This window comes from Theropithecus gelada, chromosome 2 (assembly GCF_003255815.1).
Source record: "Theropithecus gelada isolate Dixy chromosome 2, Tgel_1.0, whole genome shotgun sequence".
NCBI lineage: Eukaryota > Metazoa > Chordata > Mammalia > Primates > Cercopithecidae > Theropithecus > Theropithecus gelada.
Window position 1 is genome coordinate 111,639,492 of NC_037669.1, and position 18,490 is coordinate 111,657,981.

Consider the following 18,490-nt stretch of genomic DNA (forward strand, 5'->3'; position numbering starts at 1 on the left):
AGCAGTATTTATTATTTTAGAAATAATATAGCCCTTTAAAATAGTGACACATAAAGTAAATGTACATATACAGTTGGAAAACCAATTCAGATGATGGATTACTCTCCCCAAATGGCTGGTATACACTGTGTATACGTTTGTTAAACAATCATTGTACTTATGAAGTCTTTCATGGTTTGTTGTTGTTGGTATTGGATTGGTGCATGTTTCAGCCAAAGAAACAGCCTTAATTTCCTGCAGTTGTTTCCCTACTACTAGGGCACATCTTACTATACTTAGATCTCCCTGGCATTTTAATTCGTGTTTTAAAAAATAACCACACAATAATGTGAATGTACTTAATGCCACTGAACTGTACTTTTTTTATTTTTATTTTTTGAGACGGAGTGGAGTCTCGCTCTGTCACCCAGGCTGGAGTGCAGTGGTGTGATCTCTGCTCACTGCCATCTCCAACTCCCGGGTTCACGCCATTCTCCCGCCTCAGCCTCCCGAGTAGCTGGGACTATAGGCGCCCGCCACCACCCCGGCTAATTTTTTGTATTTTTAGTAGAGACGGGGTTTCACCGTGTTAGCCAGGGTGGTCTTGATCTCCTGACCTCGTGATCTGCCCGCCTCAGCCTCCCAAAGTGTCGGGATTACAGGCGTGAGCCACTGCGTCAGCCCTGTACTCTTAAAGTAGTAAATTTGTTATGGTTTGCCACACACAAAAATAATACCCCAGCAGATCTTCATAAGGGTTAATTTACGCTGCAAGTTTAGAGCTGGGATTTCCTCAGCTCATCACTCAATGTTAAACCTGAAGATGTCCAGGTTGGTTATGAAGGATGCGACATCCTAGCGTTGGCCACTCTTTTCCTGGTCCTTCCTGTCTTGTAGGTGAGCCTCTGGGGGTCAGGAGAAAGTCTCCTCTATCTCCTGCTCACTTTCGTGTAGGAAGAGAGAAGGTGTGTGCGGGGGAGGAGGGGCGGGAAACGGCATTTTGTGTGAGGGAGGCGGCCACTACTGGGCAGGCAGCCACGCTCTTCTTCCTCCATCCTGGGGCGGAAGTGGGGAGAGCAGCAGTTTAAAGGATCCACTCAGCCGCCTCAACCGCCAACCAGGAGACGAAGGGAGGAATAGAATGAACAATGTTTGGATCCCAATGACGGGAGATGAAAGTTGCAAAAGCTCTGCCCAGGCTTCTACCAAGGATTAACTTTCCAGGGCATCTGCTGAACAACTCTTCGGGGCTGTCTGCTGAGATTGGCGGTGGGAGCCTCCCGCCTCTCACTCGTGCCTTTGTTCCCCACGCCGGCCCAACCCCGCGCCCCTGCGCTGGCGGCCACAGCACCTGACCCACGCGCCGCCCGCCGGGGATGCTGGAGCCGCCGAGGCTGCCGCTGCTACCGCTGCCTGGCCTGCTCCGCCAGGCACATGCGCAGTGGCGACACCGAGCCGGCGCCCTCAGTCTCCTCCTCCACCGCCTCCCGGTTCCGCAGTCACTTCCTGCAGCTGTTTCCCTGTGGGTCGGGTTGGACTGACTTTTGACAGTCAGCCTTCGGCTGCGGAGGGGGCTCCGCGGCGGCCGGCGGAGAAAGTTGCTTCGAGGAGAGGCTGGGTGGAGCTGGGCCGAGCCGGGCGCGCAGGGCGGGCGTCGCGGGCGTCCCGGGCGGACGCGGCGCCGAGACTGCCGGCGCGTCCCGGGGGTTCCGGTAAGTGCAGGCGATTGGGAGCCGCGGGGCTTTCAGGACAAGCCCCGGAGCGCCGGGGACTAGCGGTTCCTTTCCGATGCTCTTTCCATCTGCCTTCCACGTGACAGGGCTTGCGCTGCTTCTATTTATCAGTTTAGTTAGCTCGTTTCAGGCATTTCACGTGGACCAGGTGGATCATCTGTGGGTGCCGCTGCCTTGGCCCTCTCAGTTGCCCCCGCCCGGTGGGAGTCTGGGGATTCCATCCTTCGTGATGGCATCCTTACCGGGTTGAGGTGCGTGTGTGGGTTCGTGTGTATGCATGCACATCTTAGGAATGTAAGGTGGATGTGGGCGACGCTGAAGTGTCTGTAGCTTTGATTCAAATCTGTAAACAGTTCCCTAGGATTAGGAACCGTCACAGCGGAGACTGAAAAACATTCGCCAGTTCGCCAAGGCCTCTTCCACAGTTTTCTGCGTTCTTTCGAGCCTTCCTTATAGGATATACCTTGCCTCAAGTGATTTTTTTTTTTTAAACTTTTCTCCCTCTCATTCCTTCTTGCTGCGTTCTGATGACCTCTGAGTAATGCTCGCCGCCTTTCCCGCATTTCCAGAATTCCCAATTACAGACTTACCTAGTTTGCGGAGGTGCTGCTAACCTGTTCCTTTATTCTATTCTCTTTCCTCTGTAGATTTCTCCAAATGAGAAAGAGATTGTTTTTAACACAGTATGTGAAGAGTAGGCCCCAGTCCAGTGATGAAAACTAAGTATGCTATGATAATTAATTTTCTTTAAACAGGGTACATTGCGAAGCTTTGATTTTCTTTAATGTCGTCTTAGGTCCTTTCCAAACCAGGACATTAACCAGCATGAATCCTTCATTTATGCCATTGCAAGCATCAGAGTGAGTGGTTTTTAAGATCTGAAGAATATTTATGCCAGTCTTCAAATTAGTCCCTTTTAAACCAATGCAACAGTTGAACAGATCTGAGTTGCATGTTTTGGGTCTATGGATTCCATCATTCATGCATTCACTGAAGACTTGGTTTTATTCATTTTAAGATTTATATTTTATGCTAATTTTTGTTTGCAAATGTACTAATATTTGATGCAGTTGTCATACATAGATTTTTTTGAGGAGTCGACATTGTGTTGATTGTTAAATATAACAAGAAATAAATTTGGGATATCAAGCTACTCTTTAAAAATTATAAGATCAAAGCGATAATGGGTAAATCTGTGTTTGGCAAGAATTTTTTCTTTAAATCAGGTAACTTTATCCCCTCTGGTAGGAGGCCTTTTGTACCTCTGTGCTTTGAGAAGGACCTTTATTTTGAGGGAAACTTGTAGATAACACTGGGGGAGACACATGCTAGAATTTCCTCAAGTGAAAGTGAGCTTTCATAAAACAAGTCCAGACATGCCTAGGCAATTGGTAGCATTTGATTTTCTGTTTATATTGGTTTCCTTTATCCAGATGTTTTCACACCCCCATTCACCTTTTCACTAATGAACTAGCAGCATGTTTGTGGCAAGTTGACGTCAGTAGCTTAACATTATGAATTATTATAATTAGGTAGTTAAACTTTTTAAAAGGCTGTTCTTTGTCTACTTAGTTCCCTTTTCTAAAATGACCATATCTGTTTTTGCTTTATGGATATCTTTACTTGATTCGATTAAGAGAAATAATACCATCACAGAGAACCTGACTTTTTAAATGTTCAAACTCTATATTGCTTTTCTTTATGTTCCCAAAGATATGGGCAGTACACTTCTGCTTAAAAATGAAATAATATCATTTTTCTAAATTTTGTGATTAATGAGAAGTATTGTTAAATTCTCTAATACTTACGCATTTTACCCTTAACTACATTATTTTCCCATCACGCTGATTTCCTTTGTTGCCTCCCCACCCCAAATTTCATATGAAAGTTGTTACTTGATTTTCAGGTGCTGTGTAGTTATCAAATGTGGTAATACAGACTTTAACTTTTCAAAATTTACTTGATACATTTTAGTAATTCTATTATTGCCATAATGTACACATTTCCATTGCAGATGGAAATTTTCAGCAGCTTAAAATAGTCATATTCTATTGACCAAGAGAAGAGGTTTTAATACTGTATTGAGAGAGTGTAGGGAATTGTGGATTTTGAAATAAGGATTCTAATTTGGGTTAATTAGAATCTTGGGAACCCAAAGGGTGTACTGTGTTTCATTTTGGGACACTCAGGTTAGAAGATGCCATCTGTAGGGGGAGGCAGGAGAAATTATGGATAAAGATTGAAGAGGGAGAGGAACATTTTGGGTCTTTTCTGAGGGAATTATAATAGAGACTATCAGTTATTTATTAAGAAGGGGGAGGAAAATAGCCTCAAGACTGAGGAACTGGAATTATACTGTGGCTTTTGGTGGTGTGATCCATTATTCCATTGGACATTTCCTTGATACCTTATTTTGTGTAGGTAATTTACCTAGAGAAGGAGGAAAAATTTGGATTTTACAGGGGACTGATGAATATAATCTAAGGCTGTATGAGGTAAACTCAAGAGCCCGCAGTGAACAGGCAAGTATCAAGAACAGGCAGCAACTGAGTGGGGACTGAGGTATCCCAGAAATGGTGGGCCTGGCTAGAGGGCACTGTGCCTCTGAGCACTAACTAGTTAATTGCGTCCCATATAGGAATGTGGGCCAAGTGATGCCAGATCATCCTTTTTCAAGAGAAGCCACGAATCTCTTGATTTTTGAATGTTAACAACTCATTCAACTTAAAAAATGAAAACAAAACTGTATATTCCAAACAGCACATCTGTGGCTGTATGTGGCCCACGGGCTGCTTGCCACCTCTGCTATACATTGGCTCAACTACTTAAATATTGCTAGTTGATCAGAAGGAGCATATTTTATTTATTTCTGTCATACTTTAACTCTAGGCTATTCCTAGAGTTCCTTGAAATTTCTGCAAGGTGATTTTTTTTTTTATTCTCTCTTCTTGATATTGGTTGGCTGGAAGAGATATTTGCTAAGATTTTTAGCTGGTGGTTTTTTTTTTTTGAGACACAGTCTTGCTCTGTCACCCAGGTTGGAGTGCAGTGGCATGATCTCAGTTTACTACCACCTCTGCCTCCCCTATTCAAGTGATTCTCCTGCCTCAGTCTCCGGAGTAGCTGGGATTACAGGCACCTGCCACCACACCCAGCTAATGTTTGTGTTTTTAGTAGAGACAGGGTTTCACCACATTGTCTCGAACAGGCTGGTCTCGAACTCCTGACCTCAGGTGATCCACCCACCTTGGCCTCCCAAAATGCTGGGATTACAGGCGTGAGCCACCATGCTGGACAGCTCATGGTGTTTTTGTCTGTGCGTGATTATCATTAAGAGTGTTTAAGTGTTAGTGTGCCTGAGGGAAGGGGTCTGGACTAGGTGACCTTTGATGTCCATTTCAGCCATGTGACTTTTGGATTTAATTAGCCTTGGATGCAATGCTATTAATGTTCATGGGCCAGAGGGATAGCAGTTGGAACAGTGCCAAGCAAAATAAAGCCAAATCTGTAAAGCCATTCTCAGTGGAAGAGCACCACGTTAACATGAATTAACAGGCAGGGGAAGTCTGCTAAATGAGGCCAAAGGAAAGAAGTCCCAAGGATGGGTTTGGAGAAGTAGAAGAAAGGGTCAGATTATGTTGTCATTTACATGTTATCTTGTGAAGTCTCATTTTTAAGTGAATTTTTTGTTTCTGTTTTTTTTTTTGTTTTTTTGTTTTTTTGCTGTTGATTCAGATTTGAAGACCTTGCTTCTCATCACCCACTGGATTATGCCCAAGGCTTTCCTACCCAATGATCCTCTTGCAACACACCGTGCTTCCTCCACCTAAGCAGCCCTCACTCTCGCCTCCTATGTCATTGGCCACCAGGTCTACAGGAACCTTGCAGCTTCCACCACAGAAGCTTTTTGGGCAGGAGGCTTCCTTGCCTCTTGCAGGGGAAGAAGAGTTATCAAAGGAAGGGGGGGAGCAAGACTGTGCCCTGGAGGAGCTATGTAAGCCCCTGTACTGCAAACTCTGCAATGTCACCTTGAACTCTGCACAGCAAGCCCAGGCTCATTATCAGGTAAAGGGAGAAAAGAAAACCAGGCATTTAGTGGGGTGCACATTTCAGGGCTCTTCCTGTTTAGCAGTTGTCTCTCTAGATATGACTGTGCGTGGAATATCAAGATGGCTTAGAGAACAACTAAGTATAGTGGCTCAAGCCTGTAATCCCAGCACTTTGGGAGGCCGAGACGGGCGGATCACGAGGTCAGGAGATCGAGACCATCCTGGCTAACACGGTGAAACTCCGTCTCTACTAAAAAAATACAAAAAACTAGCCGGGCGAGGTGGCGGGCGCCTGTAGTCCCAGCTACTCGGGAGGCTGAGGCAGGAGAATGGCGGGAACCCGGGAGGCGGAGCTTGCAGTGAGCTGAGATCCGGCCACAGCACTCCAGCCTGGGCGACAGAGCGAGACTCAGTCTCAAAAAAAAAAAAGAGAACAACTAAGTATAAATTTGTTTGATTAAAAGCCTTATGTTTTTACTTTAAAAATAAGTATCATTTTTTGTAGAATGGATCTCAACCTCTTACACTAAGCTGTGTGGCGTTCGATAGCTTACCAGTCTTTGTAGGCAAATGTAAATTATCTCTGCTGGCATTTGAACCTGTAGTCTTAAGAAGAACAAGTATTTAAAACATGATGTACCAGCCTGGACGACAGAGCAAGACTTATCTCAAACAAACAAAAAAACCCATGATGTACCAAACTCAATTCAGTGTAAAATTGTTTAGAAGCTAATATAATTTGCATCATTTCAAGGTGATCTCTGTGCATGACTCTCATGCTTTCCATTTTTGACTTATAACTCTTATATATCCTATCACTGGTAAGGAAAACACAGGTATCTTTTTATAGTGAGAATAAAATGACATTGGAATATTAAGCCCTATCCTTCATTCATAATAAGCATACTCTAATTTATTTTAGCCCGTTAGTGTAAACTAATACTGGTTTTTAAGATTTAAAGCTTTCACCTCCATGTTGAATAGCTAGTGGAGAGGACCATTTTAAAGGGTAATATTACCTAAGAACAAATGGAAAATTAAACTTTGGTTCTAAAGAGAGGGTACAATATTTCTTTTTATTCTAGACGTCTGTATAAAGTTAAATAATTTCCTTTTTCGGAGAAAAGAGACCTGGGAAATAATCAAGGACAAAACCCACTGAATGATGTCTTCCTGGGACATCATTGATTTGATTATTTATTATCTGCATGAAAATCTCTAGTAATAAGAGAGTATGGTAGAAGACTGTTACACAGGTGTTTCTTCTCTTGTGCACCATAAGTTTCTCCAACTTAAAGTTTTTGTTTACTGTGGGTGTTAAGTCTTATGTTTTGCTTTGATCCCAAAGACTGATTATTGTGTTGCTTTTTGATTGTATGTCGGAAGTATTTTGATGGTCAGTTGTTTTCTCTGGTATTTAGGGGAAGACATAATATGTTGCCTTCTTTAAGTTCCCATTATGTGGTTTTGTTTTGCCCTCAGGTGCAGAGAGTTGAGTTAATTGTATCTCACAGATCTTGACCTGTGTCATCATTGGTTCCTAAAGGCCTCTTCTGGTTTTATTTTTACGTTTTCCCCCTTTCCCCAGTATCTACTCTCATCACCTTGCTGTGCAGTACAATTGTTTGATACAGGGTCTTCCTTTGCCTGTCTTTACCATTCAAGCAGAGTCTGTTAGGATGATTCATCTCAACTCCAAGACTGTATTAGCTTTCTTCATTTATTCCTACGGAATGTTCAGTTTTATAGCCTAAGACTCACTTTGAAAAAAGAAGCCAGAGTTCTCAAGGTTTAATTATTAGCCGTATAAAGCCCCTAACAAATCATTAACTTGGGAGCAAACCCACTTGTATGCTATACACATATATAATTACGTTTATTTATTTATTTATTTTGAGACAGAGTCTTGCTCTGTGGCCCAGGCTGGAGTGCAGTGGTACGATCTTGGCTCACTGCAGCCCCTGTCTCCTGGGTTCAAGCGATTCTCATGCCTCAGCCTCTCGAGTAGCTGGGACTACAGGCGCACACCAGCACACCCAGCTAATTTTTGTATTTTTAGTAGAGATGGAGGTTAGCCATGTTGGCTAGATTCAGCCTCCCAAAGTGCTGGGATTATAGGCGTGAGTGACCTACCACACCCAGCCTGTAATTCTCTTTTAAGGAAGAGTTGTTTACTTTTATGAGGGAAAACTCTTGGGCAGTGTGTAATTTTAACATGTCCATTGATTATACATATACGTTATTTCTTTTTTCTCCTAATAAAACTTTTTGACTTCATGGACTTTGAAAGGTGCTACTGATGATACATAGAGAAGATTCAGTTTGATGCAAGGTCATTGGATTATAAGGCTAAAACTAGATAAACGGAATCAACATTTATTTTTTTCTTTTATTTTACATTTTTGCATATGTTCTAAACTTTTTAGTTGACAAGATTAGTAATTATACTTAATTTCAGTTTCCTCAATGGTACAGTGAAAAAATAAATTAGAAAATATAAGAAAAGGGAAATACAATTTAGGTAAATTTCTCAAAAATCAGAATTTTTAAGTGGAAAGGTTAAAGGAGAACAGGATGTAACGGGACAACTTAAGCAGCTAAAAACCAGCGTAAAGATGGGAAAGAAAAGAGGCAAGCTAGTAATCAGAAAGTAGAAGCTTACAGAAAATGAAAAGTTTGGGTATAATAAAGTATATTGCTAAGACTTTAGAAGCAAAGATTCGAATGAGACTGATGTTATTGGTAACTCTTAAAGAGAGAAGTTTTTAACAGAGAACTAAACTAAGGCAAAGCAGTTCATGTGTAAAAATACAGAGCAATTACATTAGGGGAACATAGAAAAAAGGTCATCTTAGAAGTGAAATCTGGATTTTAATAAGATAGAAATGGTCAAGATAAAAGTGTATAGTCCAAAATGTAGATCAGGATAATAAACAATCAGAGTGTGAACATAACTCTAGAAGTGGGTGAGCTACCAAAGAAGGAAAGCATAGAAATGTTAGCCAAAAAGATGCATCAGAGGGTGTACATGAATAAGCAGTAATAAAAGAAAGATTACTGAAGACAAGGCTGAGACCAGGCCAGGTGTGGTGCCTCACACTTGTAATCCCAGCACTTTGGGAGGCTGAGGTGGGAAGATTGCTTGCATTCAGGAGTTCAAGACCAGCCTGGACAGCATAACAAGACCCCATCTCTACAAAAATACAAGGAAATTAGGTGGGCATAGTGGCAGACACTTGTAGTCCCAGCTATTCGTGAGGCTGAGACAGGAGGCTCACTTGAGCCTGGGAGATTGAGGCAGCAGTGAGCTATGATCATGCCACTGTACTCCAGCAAAGAAAGACAACAACAACAACAACAACAACAACAAAACACAAAAAAGAGAAGGGTAAGACCAATGAGTAAGGCTTACCAAGCACAGGAATAAGTAGAATGCCAATGATTGTAGATTAATAGAACAAAGTGGTTTAGGGTTAAATGAGATGATGGCTGTACAATTTTATTTCAAGACTAAAAACTTACTTTCTAATTTTTAATACAGAACATTACCAAACTTTATCTTCTTTATTTCAGTTATGTGTGAGATAAAATGGGTCATGGGTAGCCTGTTTATGAGCTAGAAATGCATTTGTGAGAAGTGATAAATCACTGTGATTACATTACTCAAAACTTTTTAGTCAGTTGATGCCATTGTTGAAATCATGGAGTTTCAGATTGCCTCAGGTATTGTAAACAACGGTGGTTACACTGGAGCCGGACTGTATCATGTTCCAGTAATCCAGGACATGCAGTGGAAACTACCCAATAAATACTTCCCTTTAAGCTCACTAGCGTTTTTTCCTGACGTCCCAGTGTTCCCAAGCTGGGGCTACCTTAGCAGTGACCCATGTGTATCTGTAGTCATTACAGATTTAGTTTTATTCCAAGTACTTTTTAAGACTGATCAGTTGGCTTCAAAACATCGTCAGCTGTTGTTTCATTTTTAATGAAGGCATCGAATTTTATATTCTTAAAATTAGGGCTTTGGGTATAACTTAATTTAAAATCCAATCTTTGGAGGAGAAACATACTTTCATTTTATTAAAGTCTATCTGCAGGCTTCAGGTTACTTAGGGCAAGGCTGGCATGGGGTAACATACCACTGTTTCATCGGCATAAATACCCAGAGGAGGAATTGCTTTAGCATGGAAGGTTATTAACAGAAATAAAAAAAGCAAAAAACATGGATGAATTTTGCTAAGGCATCCACAGTTTAAAGTCACCAGTTTATTTGCTAATTTGCGTGTATATATTTGACAAGATGTACTTACATTACATTTATAAAATTTGTCATAAACATGGCTTTCTATTTGTAATGTTTAGTAGTCAAATAATAACCTACTATGTTAATTAGATTGATTAGAGAAAGAGAATACAGGTGAAAGAGTAGCTTTAGAATTAGGATGCTGAGTGTAGTGGTCTTAATTCATAATTCATAATGAAGAGAATGCTGTTAGATTTTTCCCAAAATTTAAAGTACTGATTTTGGCACTTACATCTTAATATTGATCACCCAGGTTTGGATCAGTGAATTAAATCTCAGCTAATTTTCATGTATTCAAAATTCTCCGATTTGACTTTTTTCCAAATGGACTTACAGTGGACTGAGAATGGCTAAAACACACTTCAGATTTGGTTTTAATGCATGTGCTTTACACGTGGCATGTATGCTTTGGAATCTAACAGCTTTGGGCTGGAATCTTGGCTCAGTTACTTTAGGCAAGACACTGAATCTCTCTTTATTCAATATCTGTAAAGTAGGGGTCATTGTACTTCCTGTGCAGTATTGTGAGAATTGCATGTGTTATCTTAATAAATCCTGGTTGGTTGAAATAGGTTGCTATTGTTTAGAAGTGTTTGGGTCTCAAATGAGCAGAATGAGATGGTACACAGCTGTCTTACTGTTGTTACTACCTTGATAGTAACTTGCTGTAGGACCTTGTGTAAATAAGCAAAACTTTGTTTTTCTTGATCGTTCTCCAGAGATACTCTCTTAGATCCAGATACCAGGTTAGCTTAAAAGAGTCTCATGAAGAATAATTCAACCAACAAATGAGGCAAAATAAAATGATTTTCAAATGTAAGTTCAAATAAAATGATTTTCAAATTTCAACCATACTACTCGTCTGTCAGCTTAGTCCATTTACCCAAGAATCAATTCTTGTTGGTTTTCTTGTTCTGCTCTCTGAAATCACCACCTCTGTAGGCTTTTCTAGCTGTTGCTTTGATCTCTTGAAAGGGCAGAAGCTCTCTATGATCCTGCCAGTTTTCTGCCTCCTCCTCTAGTCTACCCCTACCTCATTTCTTCTTATTTCAAAATGATAGATACCCTTTCTTTTGTCCAAGTTTGATTCCTCATCCTGTTTTCTGGATTTCATCGCCTTTTCACCTCAATCAAAAACTGTGCTCAAGTCTCTTCTATATAAATAAAAATAGCAGCAGCAACCTTCCCATTACTTTTAATCCCTGCTGTCAGCAACCTTTCTCCTCTTCTCTCCTGTCCTTAGTATTCTGCTGGGTATAATTGTTCTCTTCAGGTCTTCATTTCCCATTCATTCCCCAGCCCACTGTATGCTGATTTCCATTCCTATAGGCCACTGAAATGGTCCTTTCCAGTGTCACCATGATCTTACAGGCCAAATCTAACTCCTTCTCACTTGACCCCTTTGTAGCATTAGCCAATGGTAACAACTTTCTCCTAAAAAAATTTAAAAATATTTTTATTTAAAATAATGCCTGAGGAACCAAAGGGTTTATAATGGAAAGTAGTAATTACCTGTTCTCCACCCATTCCCTTCCTTTTTTCCCTCTCCATTCTCTTCTCCTTTCTGACTCCCAACTTGAGCTGGCTATAGTTTTACTTTGACACTGTCAAGATTGATCATGTTTTTATCCATTCCGTCATCAAATTAAGTTTTCCATGCTCTATTTGCAGGTTGATGCCAATTGTTGAAAATTAACATTCAGCATTTGCATTATTGTGAATAGGGAATTTTGCATTATTATGAGTGGGGAAATACTGTTCACTGCAGAGCTGTTTCCTTCCCTATATTTCCAGTGTCATGATCTCATGCTACTCACAAGATATATTCAAATAGGTAACTCTTTCCTGAATGCTACCAGTTGCTCAAAATTGTGTCTATTTTAGTCTGCTTCATATGTGGATTATAACTTTGAAATAACTTTGTTTTTCCTTGAGTTTCTGGTACTTTCTAAAAAAAAAACTAGAGAGAAGAATCTTAAGCCTTACAAAAAAGCTGTTAGCATCTCAATCTTTCTTTATATTGCTTACAACCCATTTCATTTATCTTCGTGAAACCTACTGTTTTCTGATTCTGATTTTGACTAGTTTTTCTAGTTTGGATTAGTTGTTCTATATTTGAATCACTACTTCATTGTGTAGGTTTTTGTATTTCCCAGACTGTAGGTTTTTTTATTTCCTGGAGTTTTTAGTTGCTTTTCTTCTCCCCTCTTTTTCTAGCATTATATTTTTCATATCACCATTCTCCTCTCCACTCCTAAGTCTCAACCCCGCTTTTTATTGTATGGAATTTTCCTTTTATCCTAGATTCCTCTATCTCCTTGCTCCATTTTCAGCTGGCGTCTTTTTGGTTTGCTGCACAGCTTTGTCAACTTTGGACTTACTGCTCTTTAGGTTGGACCACTATTTTCTAAATATATGTGTTTTCTTTTTTAAATCTTGTTTTGTTGGAGTATATTGTCACATTATTTTAAGGAAGAAATAATGAATATAAATGTATAACACATTTTTTTCCTTGAAATAAAATGAGGGAGTAATGGGGAATAAATTTTTTTGAGCCCTGTGTTTCTAAAAAATATTTGCGTTGTGCCGTCATATTTGACAATTCAGTTCCAGGTTGAAGATTATTTTTCTTTGGAATGTTAACAGCTGCCCTCTATTTTCTGTTTTTGTCTAATGTTGCTGAAGAGAAATCTTCTAATTCTTATTCTTTTGTTGGTGACCTGTTTTAATTTTGTGTTTTTCTTTTTTTTCCCCGGGAAGCTTTTAGGCTCTCCTTTTTATCCTTGTAGTCTGAGATCTGACAATGATGGTTGTGTCTTGTTTTCCCCTGGATACTTTTTCATTTGTCCTGGTCAGCACTAGTAGATCGTTTCAGTTTGTGTACTTCTGTTTCTCTTGCTCTGGAAAATTTAAAAAATATTCTTTTTTTTTTTTTTTTGAGACAGCGTCTCACTCTGTTCCTCAGGTTAGAGGGCAGTGACGCGGTCTCAGCTCACTGTAACTTCTGCCTTCTGTGTTTAAGTGATTCTCCTGCCTCACCCACCTGAGTACCTGGGATTACAGGTGCCTGCCACCATGTCCAGCTGAGTTTTTTGTATTTTTAGTAGAGATGGGGTTTCACTATGTTGGCCAGGCTGGTATCAAACTCCTGACCTCAGATGGCCCACCTGCCTCGGCCTCCCAAAGAAAAAAATATTCTTTCTTAGTTACTATTCTCTAGATTTTTTGTCTTTCCTTCTAGGAATCCTGTTAGCCATTATCATGGTTCTGCTGGATTGATTCTCTTTTATTTTTCTAGCTTTATTGAAGTATAATTGATGGATTGATTATATTGTTTGTCTCTGCTATCTTTTATCATTCTTCTTTTTTTTTTTTTGATTTGAGACATGTTCTTAACTTCTAATCTCATATTGAATTTTTAAATTTGACAGTCGTATTTTTAATTTTTAAATTTAAATGTTACATTCAAACATTAACATTTTACATAATGACAGTACAATTGTCAAAATCAGGAAATTAACACTGATTTAAATAAATAAGACTTCTGGATTTCTTATTCTCATTTCATAGCATCTGTTTTATAGGATATTAATTAAGAACCTGAAATCACAGACTTTGGGGTGAGACTAGTATTTGATCTTGTGGTCTTACCACTCGCTAGATGTATGATATCAGAAACATTTCCTAACCCTTCTCTGCTTCATGAAGAAGGAGATGATGAGGAGAAGGATGATACTAATAATACCTGCATGTTAGTATGTGTAGGGCATTTAGAAGAGTTCCTGGTACCTGAGATAGTCCTTGACAGTGTTGAGTGTTCCCAAGGTGCAGTGGAACCAGATTGTCCCAGCTCTGCATTGGACAATTGTGGCATTTGACAAGTTTTATTTTTATTTTATCAACTTTTTAGTTTGAATTATTCTAGACTTACAAAACAGTTCCAAAAATAGTACAAATAATTCCTGTATGCGCCTTATTCAGGCTTCCCAAACATGAACATTTGATATAACTACAGTATAGTTGTCAAAATCAGGAATTTAACACAGATTCAAATAATATTGTTTATATACTGTTTATATTACATTAATTGTGTACTAATGGCCTTTCCCTGGTTCCAATTATTTAATCCAGGATGAAATTTTGCAGGTAGTTTTCATGTCTCCTTTAATTTGGCTAGGTCCTTGGTTTTTCTTTGCTTTTTATCATCTTGCAATTTTTGAAGAGTTGTTTTGTAGAATGTCCCAAATTTGGGCTTGTTTGATGTTTGATTAAATTCAGGTTATGTGTTTTTTAGCAAGAATACCACAGAAATGATACTGTGTTCTTCCTAGTGTGTCATATCAACAAAGATGTGTTGTGAATATCTTTTATTGCTGGTGCTGTTAACTCTGATCACTCGTTTAAGCTGGTGCCTGCCATGGTTCTCCTTTGCAAAGTTATTTTTTTCTTTTTGTGTTCAACAAATGTTATATGGGGAGGTGCTTTAAGACTGTGAATACCTTATTTCTCATCATAGTTTTGGTCAGTGATGATTCTTGTCTCCAATAATTATTAGAGTGGCATTTGCCAATTGGTGATTTTTTCTGTTTTAATCATTCCTTCTAAACTTGTTACTTGGAATTTTACTTTAAGAAAGATCTTTCCCATTTTTGCATTTATTTATTCAGTTATTTATATTACTTTGGATTTATGGATTCTAATTTTGTTTTATATATCTTCTATATCTATAGATATATTCTATATCTATACCTATATTCTAATTTTATTTATTTTGATTTATTTTATTTTACTTTTGAGACAGAGTCTCCCTCTGTCACCCAGGCTGGAGTGCAGTGGTGCAATCTCTGCTCACTACAACCTCTGCCTCCTGGGCTCAAGCGCTTCTCCTGCCTTAGCCTCCGGAGTAGCTGGGATTACAGGCGCCCGCCACTGTGCCTGGCTAATTTTTGTATGTTTAGTAGAGATAGTGTTCCACCATGTTGGCCAGGCTGGTCTTGAATTCCTGACCTCACGTAATCTACCCGCCTCAGCCTTTCAAAGTGCTGGGATTGCAGGTGTGAGCCACCCTGCCCAGCCCAGGTTGCTGCAAATGCCATTATTTCGTTCCTTTTTATGGCTGAGTAGTATTCCATAGTATATATTAATATGTGCCACATTTTCTTTATCCACTCGTGGATTGATGGGCATATTTTTTCAGCTGCGAATTGTGCTCGTATAAACGTGTGTACAAGTATCATTTTCATATAATGACTTCTTTTCCTATGGGTAGATAACCAGGAGAGGGATTGCTGGATCAAATGGTAGATCTACTTTTAGTTCTTTAAGGAGGGAATTGCCACACTGTTTTCCATAGTGGTTGTACTATTTTATGTTCCTAACAATAGTGTAAAAGTGTTCCCTTTTTCACCACATCCATACCAACATCTATTATTTTTTGATTTTTTGATTACAGCTGTTCTTGCAGGAGTAAGGTGGTATCACGTGGTGGTTTTTATTTTCATTTCTCTGATAATTAGTGATGTTGAGCATTTTTTTCATATCTTTGTTGGCTATTTGTATGTCTTCTTTTGAGAATTGTCTATTCATGTCGTTAGGCCACTTTTTGATGCTATTGTTTGTTTTTTGTTGCTGATTTGTTTGAATCCTTTGTAGACCAGATATTAGTCCTTTGTTGGATGTATAGATTGCAAGGATTTTCTCCTACTCTGTGGGTTGTCTGTTTACTCTGCTGATTATTTCTTTTGCTATACAGAAGCTTTTTAGTTTAATTAAGTCCCATCTATTTATCTTTGTTTTTGTTGCATTTGCTTTTGGGTTCTTGGTCATGAAGTCTTTGCTTAAGTCAATGTCTAGAAGAACTTTTTCCAATGTTCTAGAATTTTTATGGTTTCAGGTTTTAGATTTAAGTCTTTGATCCATCTCTAGTTGATGTTTGTATAAGGTGAGAGATGAGGATCCAGTTTCATTATTCTACATGTGGCTTGCCAATTATCCCAGCACCTTTTGTTCAATAGGGTGTCCTTTCCTCACTTTACGTTTTTGTTTCTTTTGTTGAAGCTCAGTTGACCGTAAGTATTTGGCTTTATTTCTGCATTCTCTTTTCTGTTTTATTGGTCTAAATGCCTGTTTTTATGCCAGTACCATGCTGTTTTGGTGACTGTAGCCATATACTATAGTTTGAAGTCAGGTAATGTAAGGCCTCTAGATTTGTTCTTTTTGCTTAGTCTTGTTTTGGCTATGAGGGCTCTTTTTTTGGTTCCATATGAATTTTAGCATTTTTTTTTTCTAGTTGTGTGAAGAATGATGATGGTATTTTGATGGGAATTGCATTGAATTTGATGATGGTATTTTGATGGGAATTGCATTGAGTTTGTAGATTGCTTTTGGCAGTGTGGTCATTTTCACAACATTGATTCTACCCATCATGAGCATGGGATGTGCTTCTGTTTGTTTGTGTCATCTATGATTTCCTTCAGCAGTGTTTTGTGCTTTTCTTTGTAGAGGTCTTTCAGCTCTTTGGTTAAGTATATTCCCTTTTTTTTTTTTGCAGCTATTGTAAAAGGGGTTGAGTTCTTGATCTGATTCTCTGCTTGGTCGTTGGTTGCTGTTGGTGTATAGCAGAGCTACTGATTTGTTGTATATTAATTTTGTATCCCAAAACTTTGCTGAATTCATTTACCAGTACCAGTTGCTTTTTGGATAAGTCTTTAGGATTTGCTAGATACACAATCATTTCATTAGCAAATAGTGACAGTTTGACTTTCTCTTTACTGATTTGGATGCCATTTATTTCTTTCTCTTGTCTGATTGCTGTGGCTAGGACTTCCAGTACTAGGTTGAATAGAAGTGGTGAAAGTGGGCATCCTTGTCTTGTTCCAGTTCTCAGGGGGAATGCTTTCAGCTTTTCTGCATTCAATATAGTGTTGTCTGTGGGTTTGTCATAGATGGCTTTTATTACCTTAAGGTGTGTTCCTTCTATGCTGATTTTGCTGAGAGTTTTAACCATAAAGGGATGCTGGATTTTGTCAAATGCTTTTTCTTTGTCTATTGAGGTGATCATATGATTTTTGTTTTTAATTCTGTTTATGTGGTGTATCACATTTATTGACTCAAGGATGTTAAACTATCCCTAGAGGTAAAACCATCCTTGAATCCCTGGTGTGAAACCCACTTGATCATGGTGGATTATCTTTTTGATATGCTGTTGGATTTGGTTAGCTAGTATTTTTGTTGAGGATTTTGCGTCTATGTTCATCAGGGATATTGGTCTGTAGTTTTCTTTTTTTTGTAATGTCCTTTCCTGGTTTTGGTATTAGGGTGATATTGACTTCATAGAATGATTTAGGAAGGATTCCCTCTTTCTTTGTCTTTTGGAATAGTGTCAGTAGGATTGGTACCAGTTCTTCTTTGAATGTCTGATAGAATTCAGCTGTGCATATTGCTGGTCTTGGACTTTTTTGTTGGTAAGTTTTTAATTACCATTGCAATCTCACTGCTTGTTATTGGTCTGTTCACTTTCTATGTATTCTTGGTTTAATCTAGGAGGGTTGTATATTTCTATCCATCTCCTTTAGGTTTTCTAGTTTATCCACATAAAGGTGTTCATAGTAGCCTTGAATGATTTTTTTGTATTTCTGTGGTATGGGTTGTAATATCTCACATTTCATGTCTAATTGAGCTTATTTGGATTTTCTCTCTTATTTTCTTGGCTAACCTCAATAATGGTCTATCAATTTTGTTTATCTTGTCAAAAAACCTACTTTTTGTTTCACTTATCTTTTGTATTTTTTTGTTTCATTGAGTTCTGTTCGGATCTTGACTGATTTTCCGCTGGGTTTGGGTCTGGACTGTTCTTGTTTCTCCAGTTCTGTGAGGTGTCACCTTACATTGTGTATTTGTGTTCTTTGAGACTTTTTGATGTAGGCAGTTAATACTATGAACTTTCCTCTTAGCACTGCCTTTGCTGTATCCCAGAGGTTTTCATAGGTTATGTCACTATTGTCATTCAGTTCAAAAATCTTTTAATTTCCATCTTGATTTTATTGTTGACCCAACAATCATTCAGGAGCAGGTTATTTAATTTCCATGTATTTGCATGGTTTTGAGGGTTTCTTTTGGAGTTGATTTCCAATTTTATTCCACTGTGGTCTGAGAAAGTACTTGCTATAAGTTTGATTTTCTTAAATTTGTTGAGACTTGTTTTGTGGCTATCATATGGTCTATCTTGAAGAATGTCTCATGTGCCGATGAATAGAATGTATATTCTGCAGTTGTTGGGTAGGATGGTCTGTAAATATCTGTGAAGTGCATTTCTTCTAATGTATAGTTTAAATCCATTCTTTTTTGACTTTCTGTCTTTAAGACCTGTCTAGTGCTGTCAGTGGAGTATCGAAGTCCCCCACAATTATTGTATTGCTGTCTATCTC

General features: G+C 38.9%; 1 protein-coding gene across 2 annotated transcripts in view; it reads left to right on the forward strand.

Moving 5' to 3' along the window:
* The first annotated feature begins 1,034 nt into the window (after positions 1–1,034).
* ZMAT3 (zinc finger matrin-type 3) overlaps positions 1,035–18,490 on the forward strand; it is a 55,444-nt gene continuing 37,988 nt past the window's right edge. The window contains exons 1-3 of one of the 2 annotated variants that reach the window (XM_025376529.1): positions 1,035–1,691; positions 1,843–1,963; positions 5,448–5,777. In XM_025376529.1, the coding sequence (XP_025232314.1) occupies positions 5,505–5,777 (273 nt within the window). In that variant the 5' untranslated portion in view covers positions 1,035–1,691; positions 1,843–1,963; positions 5,448–5,504. The remainder of the gene's footprint in view (positions 1,692–1,842; positions 1,964–5,447; positions 5,778–18,490) is intronic. The other variant, XM_025376528.1, reaches the window with a different exon arrangement.